The 9,053-nt window shown below is 34.7% G+C and overlaps 1 protein-coding gene across 1 annotated transcript; it reads right to left on the reverse strand.

Moving 5' to 3' along the window:
• Positions 1-2,973: 2,973 nt before the first annotated feature.
• On the reverse strand, positions 2,974-8,025 carry LOC120636693. Its single transcript, XM_039908271.1, has 2 exons — positions 7,860-8,025; positions 2,974-3,212 (listed from the first exon to the last, which is right to left on the reverse strand). The coding sequence occupies exons 1-2, from the start codon at positions 7,977-7,979 to the stop codon at positions 3,018-3,020; spliced, it is 315 nt and encodes a 104-aa protein (XP_039764205.1). The 5' UTR covers positions 7,980-8,025; the 3' UTR covers positions 2,974-3,017.
• Positions 8,026-9,053: the final 1,028 nt, after the last annotated feature.

The following is a 9,053-nucleotide window of genomic DNA, read 5'->3' on the forward strand; positions in this document are numbered from 1 at the left end:
ATTTTATTTTATTTTTTATTTATGTAGTACGAGTATGTAATGTATTATATCAATTATTTATTTTTAAATTGAATGTTGCACTATTTCGTTTTCCGTACTAAACATGCTTCATCAACCAAAGGTTGTCTGGAGGAGATCGCTTCAAGCGATAAGGCCGCCTTTGCGCATATATATTTATTTACCTTTCGTTTTGTTTAATTTGTAGCTGTATGTGCAATAAAGACTTTCTATCTATCTATTAGCTTTTTAAAAAAGTTGGGGAATTTTTTGTTCGCTGAAATCTCTTTTTTCTGATAATTGAAAAAATATATATACGTTACTATGGTAAATGTTCAAAACGTAAAAAGGTTAGATTTCACAATTTTGTACAAGATAAAAATAAAAAACCAAAAATTTGATTATTTGAATTTTTTCACATAAATTTTGATGTGTGAAAAAAGTGTAATCACAAAAGCTGTAGGTCTCTTTATTACCTACAACTTGGTCATTTAATATTTTTCCATAGGACTTGTAGTTTTGCCGGAAATTGAGATACACCGTTTCTTACCTTTAAAAACTCACCCCCTTCCTACCTCCGATCGCCCGTAAATTATTTTTCCTTTAATTTTTGTCATATTCTCGTCCTTTTTTAACGGACGGTAATTTTTTTCACCTTTTACCATTTTTAAAATTATCGACCCTGGTCTAGGTACCATAAAATATATTAAGTATGAAAATATTACCTGGTAGCCACTATTCACGTTATGGCAGGATTTTTTTGGTCTATTATCAAAATTAAGCTTAATTTGCTATACTCCGCGAAAGGCAGGAGAATCTGCGTGGTGTAATTTATAATTTCTTCAATCCTTATACTCCACACCAAACAGATCTTCGGCAATATACCCTCTACGCAGGTTTCGCTCCGAAACCGGAGCATCCTCAGGAGATGTTGACTTTACAATTAATAATTGTTAAGCATTGTAAAGTCATTGATAATATATCATGGATTTCCGCAAAGTAACGCCTGCTTCTATCCAAAATTTTTTTTTCTTTTTTTTTGTGGGGAACTAAAATCAATACATTATACGTAGTTTATTTGGAACTTACCAAAAATGAGGATTAGCTGTAACTTTTAATCCTTTTTGCGACCAGTAACATGGTCCTCCAGCAACATTCATTGGATTATCTGTCCCTAAAATGCCAATTTACGTAACAGAGAGTTTAACAAATAAAGACCGAAAGCTATTTGCAATGGCCCGTGAGTCGCCAAAAATTTTAGAGTACAAATACTGGACCAATAAAGGCCGTATATACTTACGGAAATCGGAAGGCGGTCCACAAATCGAAATCAAGAATGAAAGCGACTTAGCTGCTCTGAAAAAGAATGACTAGGTACTTGTATCTGTTCTCGAATTATTTATTCTTACAACTTACTCGTCCGTTTAACTCTTTGTACCTCTAGCCTTATTTTATCTTTAAGATGCTTTATAAATCTATCCACAATTTACATTTATTGTAAAAAAATATACACAAACATCAATGTGTACTCTATTCACACGCATACCTAATATTGTTAGATATTATATACTAACTAGAAATCCTCCCAAATCTCATTCTGCGACTTATAAACAGATTTTAATATATTTCCACTGAACAATAATCTTGATTTCATTTTATAAACCGACCACACTTTCTTGCGAGCTATGAGTATTATATAATAGACCTATGTTCGGAAGTTTATACCTTTATCTATAATATGTCACGCGTTTTTCATCAACATTTTAGCTGTCCATATATATTGACCTACCACCGAAAATTGGTTTGCCATTTGTTAACCTGTTATAAAGTTCTCTCCAGTAAATGATTTTATTGTTATCATTGATAACGTCTCCTTTTGTGATGCAGTAGCATGTGATCCCGAACAATGTTCTGCCTTATTACCCACGTCAAACTTGTGCCTTACTATTTTAACACAAAACATTCGCAGTTTGAAGGCTAACTTCGGTGAACTTTTAATGTTGTTGGAAATAATTAATACTTCCTGTGACGTTATTGTTTTATCTGAATGCTGGCTTTCCTGTAATCCTATTATTCCGGTACTTGAAGGCTATAACACTTTTAAAACTAGTCAAAATTACAATCATAACGATGGAATAGTAGTGTACATACAGAATAGCTTATGTAATGTAAAAGTTATAGATCCCGATGCATTGGAATCTAATTGCCTTATAAATAATATAGGTAACGATTTGGCAATTGTTGGTATCTACAGACCGTATGCATTTATTGACCCAACCAAAAATATTGTTTTTTTAGGGGATACTAACATAGATTTCGCTAGTAATCTGTAGGCTATTCACACAATGGACTATCTCCTTGCTCACCATGGCCTCTATCCTGGTCAAGTGCTACCAACTCATAGCAAGACATGCCTTGACCATGCTAATTTAAAGACTGCTCTCTCCGCGAAGTAATAGTTTTACAAATCACTGCCACTGATCACTTTGCTGTTTTGAAATCATTACTAACAAGTTACATCATGCCCTTTCTCTGCACGCTCTGAATTCTTACTTATAATTATAAAAGCAATCTTAAAAAGTGGCTTCTTAAACAAAATTACGCCGTAACCGAAAATGTATAGGAGATTCTAGTATAATTTATTGGGTGAATTGAAAATCGTTTTTACCAATTTATCATAGGTACTCGTACATTTACGCAAGCACACGCACACACACACACAAATACACTCGCTAGCACACACACACCCGCTTAATCTGACACGGACACTTATGACACGTACAAACACAACCACGAGTACTTGGGCATACCACTTGTATGCACAAGTACTCGTATCTTAATTTCTAGTAGTAAGCTATGTCATCGAGCGGGTTAGCCCTGTTTTCCGAGACACAGTCTCAACTAGTTCGGAGAACAGGTACACTTTTTATCTGTGCAAAATAAAACAAAATTTGTATATATATTTTATGTGTTTACTTTTGATTCTGTTTTGTTTTTCTTTATGACAATAAAGCATTTATTCATTTTTTCATTTTCTTTTTCAACATTCCTCCCTTTTTGTCACTCTCTTCCTTGCCGCCACTCTCCTCGTTGTCACCCTGCGACGTGGTGACCGTCAGTGCCTCTTCTGGGATTCTCGGTGGTATGGGAATAACTCTTCCGCCCATTTCGACTATGAGCCTATTCTTTATAATCTCCAAGAGTGCCCTCTCTTTCTAAAGAAAATAAAAACAGATATTTAATAACATAGGATTAGGTAGATTATCATAATAGCTACAAGTAGATAAACTTACTAGCTAATACTAAACTAACGCACAGTTGCCTTGGTAATTGGTATCTACTATCTAGAAACTTTGATTCAAAGCTTAAATCTAATCTTCTACAGCACGGCTAACATACGCAGGAGACAAAATGTTAGTCCCGGTTATATCCAATAACAAGGGATAAAATTTACTTTTCTCATGCTCTGAGAGGATAGAACCGTGAAAGGGGCACATTGTGTTATAATAATAATAATATCTCCTCTTGATTCCTGCCCATGCACAGCCATGCAGTTAGCGCTCTTAGCTTAGGTCATATAAAAATCAGTAGTAGGTATAGAATTAGTGGTTCTAAATTGATAAATCTGGTCTAATTTACTTTGGGAGTTCAAGTGTTTGGATTTCTTTTTCAGCTGATAACTCACCTTAACCTATGAATTACCCGTTATACTAATTCAAAAAGGAGATCTTTTTTTCTTGTTCTGAAGATATTTTTTTTTTCCACTTGTTCCGAAAGTTATAGGTACCAGGTAGATTAATGTAGAGAGTCTTATTAAGCCATCGGTCGCCGCACGCTACGCCCCACCTTTACCGCAGCTCGCTAGTCGATTGCTGGTCAGCAGAAAAAACGCGCGTATTCACGGCAGCATTTTTTTGTTTTCATCTACACGCGATATAATTTTATCCCTAAGTATAAATAACATATGTAAAATACTATAAATAACAATGCAAATATTACTGTTTGGTAAAGTGGTTCAAACTAGGGGAAAGGTGAGTTATTTTACAATAATTCATGTTAAGTTGTAATATCCAATAGTTTTTATATTTTTATTAGCAACAATATTAACCTAGAAAAGTAAGTGTATTGTAATATGGACCACCAGCATTTTTTAAATATGGACTATATACTATAGCTATATTTTAATTTTAATGTTTTAGGATAACATCTACTAATTCTAAAACCAAAGGAAAACCCAGAGAAACATGATAAAGATGCAATGGCAAAATAAACTAAAGCTACACGAGATAAGCAAATGGGTTTTTTGACAGCTTCCAAAACATGTGGAGTACCCAAAACTACGCTTATACGCCTATAAAAAGGGAAGACCAATCACTTACGGCGTTCCGAACCATAAGATTGAAAGAAAATCGGCTTTTCGATTTCATCCATTTTTTTAAATAATTTTGAACCCAATTTACTATGGTCCATCATTGAAAACATGTGGTCCTTGTGTACACTTTTTGCAAATGCGCAATAATGTCATATTTTAGAAAAAGTTGATTTTCTCCAAGATGTTCATGTTTGTTAAGAATTCTAACAATCGATTTTGTTACCAACTATTTATCGAACTGTTCAAAATATATAAGACTGATTCATTTTTATAATTCAGTTTTATTACAAAAAATCTCTATGGTGGTCCATAATTGGCGCACTTACTCTACATCCTCAATGTGCAATTTTTTAAGATGGTCGTCTAACAGGCAGTTCCTTTTCTATAGATAAAATTAGGTTACTAAAATGGTAAAAAAGTCGAGTAAATATACCTAAAGTAAAGATTTTGACGTAGAAACATTACTCTTAGGTATGATTTTTAGAAATAAATATATTCTTAAGCCGCAAGATGTCTACTCTAAAATCGCTAATTCTTAGTCAATACGAATATTCTCAGAAACGGTTTTATCACAAAGACACTTTAGTTCATCATTAACCGGACTAGAAAAATGATAATTTAAATTAAGTAATTAATTAAGAAAAAAATATTTTATTTTATATATAAATCAGAAGCAGGCCTTTTGTATTAACGATATTAATTTTATATAAAATAAATACTTATGTAATGAAGTAGGTACCTTCATAAATAAAGTTTAAATAGTAGACTGAACCACACAGATTATGGTAAGCATAAAAGGAAAAACTTGCATTACTTAGTTCGAGGCGAATCAAATAGTAGGTAAGTCAAGCAGTGCGCTAAGGTAAAAAAAAACTGGCCAAATGCGATTAAGTCTGACAATGAGGATCCTGTACCTTATAAGGAAAATTATAGGTTTCTGGTTCAGCGGCCATTTTTCTGTTCAAACAGAGCTATCGTAATTTTTTATGTTTAAATGCATAAGTTTTATGATAAATATAGTATAATGAATTATGTATCTGTTAACAATATATCTATATATATTTATAATTTCAGAACAAATAAGGGACCATAGACTAAAATATTTTAACTAAATACCTATATAAGGTTAGGGCGAGATCTCCGTCTAACCTGCGTCCAAAGCGGCGTTCCTGCACGCGATCAATATTAAAAAAAAACCCGCCCAAGCAATAGTGGCTCATCGCACGCAGGACGCTCATTTAAACGCCGCTAACAAGGAAGGGGAGATACGTTCAGTCAGACAAGGGAGTAATCCGTAAAGGGTTCAGTAAATCTATAAACAAGCACTCGTTTGACACCCGACTGCAGTGCTGATGCCACACAAACCAATATGTAAAAGCTGTGTGTATAGCAATCTCACCAAACTCCGGTTTTATTGCTCTCAGAGAGACTGCCACATCGGCGGGAAGCGCAGCATGAAATTATTAATTATGGGTAAAGGACATATGTCAGCAGCGATTCGCATTTTTTTTTTGTTTCGCGGTCAGTTATCCTCTGACATGGTGTCAGACACCTTCTTTGTGCGACTTTTACTCTGAATAAGTGTCAGCTCACTATTGTCGTGATACGGTTATGCTACTTTGCTTTTTTTTACAGCCTTTTAACTTCTTCTATGTTCGTGTGTGTACAATGGCGCTGTCTTCAGTAGCCCTGAGTGCTCCGTCAAATGTTATATTTAAAATGATTAATTAAATTAAAATAAGCATCAATTATAAATTAACAAAAAGTATAAGAATTACATTTCATTAAAATTAAAGTGCAATATAATTGTGCAATTTTTTTTACCTATCGAATCTCCTTTGCACATGATAAGATAATGCTACAAACCCTACAGCACTCAGTTACTGCTAAAGTACCTATGCCAAATCGTCGCTTAGGTTCGCAAGCGAAAGCGTCCTCACTCAGCTGATTGCGGATATATGCAAGGTAACACTTGTCACAAATTGTTATCAAAACCCACCGACCAGTAAAATGCGAATCCATGTGCTGAAAAATGTGATTGTACCCTTATGCTTTAAAAATGCAGAGCTGAAACTACAAGCGGATGACGTCATTAAATGAAATTAGTGGATTAAGTGACGTGTAATAACAATTTATACAACATACTGTACAATTAATTTTGAACATCTTGCGAGCAAAACCGCGGCGGGAAATGATCTTGACGTGCGATGCGTGGTGTTCCGGAGCGGTTCGCGCCAGCCATTTGGTTTGTACTGTTGGGCTACAGATGGTGTCTGAGTCGTCACGTCGCTGGATAGCGCAGTCGCTACGGCGAGAAGACCGCAGACAAGGGTTCAAAGTAAGTTCAAGGCAATTTTGAATTTTTGTAGGCCATCTTTAAAGGCTGATTTTACCGGCTGGTGAAGTGACTCAAGAGCAAGGGCAGCTGGTGTGATACAGCTAACTGTCTAATCCGAGAGCCTATCGTTTTTAAAGCACTTTAAACTCAGTTTAAAATTTCGCAGCGAAACTGCTGTCAAACATCCATAACTGTCCGCTCAACTGTTATTTCAGGAAGATTACCACACAAAGGAACTCCAATTGTTCGAGTATTAACAAACATGACTTCGACCTAACATACCAGTGTTTCTCTTTTCTCCCCACTACATGTTTCTCTTTTCTTCCCACTGACAGATAATGCTATCTGCTGAATCCCTTGTCTGTGTAGAACGTTTAAACTTGAAATAGAGATGAATATGGATCCTATGGGCGGACCACAGTTAGTCATAGTGCTTATTCACCACAAAAAAAGTCCATATGCTTGACTCCCACGTGCCAAGGTATCATTTGAATTAGATATTATGCTGAGCTTTTGGATATAAAAATAGAATCACGTTTTCCGGAAGTGCCTAGCGAAGAAAGCCAAAATACTAATACACTATCGCGTACGTGTTACGTAAGACACGTATAAATAATAAATACCTAATAATGAATAGAGGCATCATCTAGGCAAGCGCGCTCCAGCCTAAGTATCTTTATTGCTGTCCATCCGACATAATAGCCTTTCAAAAACGAATAGAAATAATGTTAGTATTGTTTTTTTAGGTTAAATAACGTTAAATAACGTTAAACGGATAAGACACTTTTTTAATTGCTATGTACGCAATATGTTTAGATATTTTGGAAAGGTCCCTTCAGAATTTAGAAGGGATAATTGGATACATCGTATTCCCTCATCAATCCTTCGATCTGTATTGGTCTGGAATATAAAGTCGCTATGTTAATAAATTTTCTCTTACCTTTAAGCCGTCCCTTAAGTTAAATAACGTTAAATAACGTTAAACGGATAAGACACTTTTTTAATTGCTATGTACGCAATATGTTTAGATATTTTGGAAAGGTCCCTTCAGAATTTAGAAGGGATAATTGGATACATCGTATTCCCTCATCAATCCTTCGATCTGTATTGGTCTGGAATATAAAGTCGCTATGTTAATAAATTTTCTCTTACCTTTAAGCCGTCCCTTAAGTTCTCCAGGTTTATAAGATCATCAGACACACAGAACAGCTGGCCCTCGTCGGATTTGCGCCCCTTCATTTTAGAAGCTTTAAACGGACTTTTTACCTTCATTAATTTTTAACTGCGATTATATCGATTCGTATTATTAATATGTTCAACGAGCCGTCGAAGCTTGGTTACTAACTGGCAGTTTTCTGTCCTGCGACGCCGATCAATAGGTTTCCTGAGCGCAAGCGTAACGCAGTGTACCTAGACGAACTAAAACGAACGTAAACAAGTTGCGGTTGTGTAAAGTGCCACAATAACCCCTCAACAACTACCTTCCCGGCTTAAGAAAAAATATTGTTTAAACTGGTGGTCATGAGCCATTTTGGCTAGTAAAACTTCCATACCTATTAAAAAATGCGTTTTTTTAACATACTAAAAAGTACAAATAGTTGAGAGACGAGTTAAAGTTTGAGGGTGAGAATGGGGTGTGTTATGCATTTCATATCGATTGTGAGGAAAAGAAATAATAAAAAATATTACTAAAACACATTTCTTTGTTTTCATCGCGCCACTTCATATATTTATTTTCCTTGGCGGGAAAAATGCCTTACTTTTTTTTGGTTTGTGGATTACTGCTATAAGAAAGTCTAGTGTCTATGCTAAAATGTCAGAATTGTGGCTTAAATAGTTTTTTATACTTGTAAACATTTTTTTCCAATATTCACTAAGAACTGGCATATGTTATATTAAACTTTAAAAAAAGAAAATAATAGTTCTTATTCAAAAAAAAATTAAAATCTAAATTATAAAATTTATTAAAATATAACCAAAAAGCATTATATTTGCCTAAATCATCGGCTTACATTTTATTTATAGACGTAGATTTGATTTAAAAAAAAGATACGATTGAATAGGGTTTATGTCTGTATGGTCAATGATCTTTACCAGTCATAAAGGGGAAAAAACACAACAACATAAAAACCAACAACTAAAGTAAAAAAAATCTGAAATATCAACTAAAGTATGAGATATGAGGCCGTTGTGTTGCCAGTGTCCAGTAGCTTGGAAAAGGCACGAACTAGAGTGGTCAGTCAAGAAAAAGAAAATCGTAGATCGTGACAACGTCTTTGAGATCTGTGACAATGTCAATGAGATGTCAATACATTACGACGAGATTACTACCATAGATAGAGTGTC

The sequence above is a fragment of the Pararge aegeria genome, chromosome Z (assembly GCF_905163445.1).
Source record: "Pararge aegeria chromosome Z, ilParAegt1.1, whole genome shotgun sequence".
Taxonomy (NCBI): Eukaryota; Metazoa; Arthropoda; class Insecta; order Lepidoptera; family Nymphalidae; genus Pararge; species Pararge aegeria.

Bases quoted from the DNA above. Each gene is read 5' to 3' on its own strand.
- LOC120636693 (XM_039908271.1), bottom strand. From the start codon at position 7,979: ATGAAGGTAAAAAGTCCGTTTAAAGCTTCTAAAATGAAGGGGCGCAAA. The intron at 3,213-7,859 runs GTAAGAGAAAAT...TATTTTCTTTAG, and splicing joins ACTTAAGGGACGGCTTAAAG to AAAGAGAGGGCACTCTTGGA.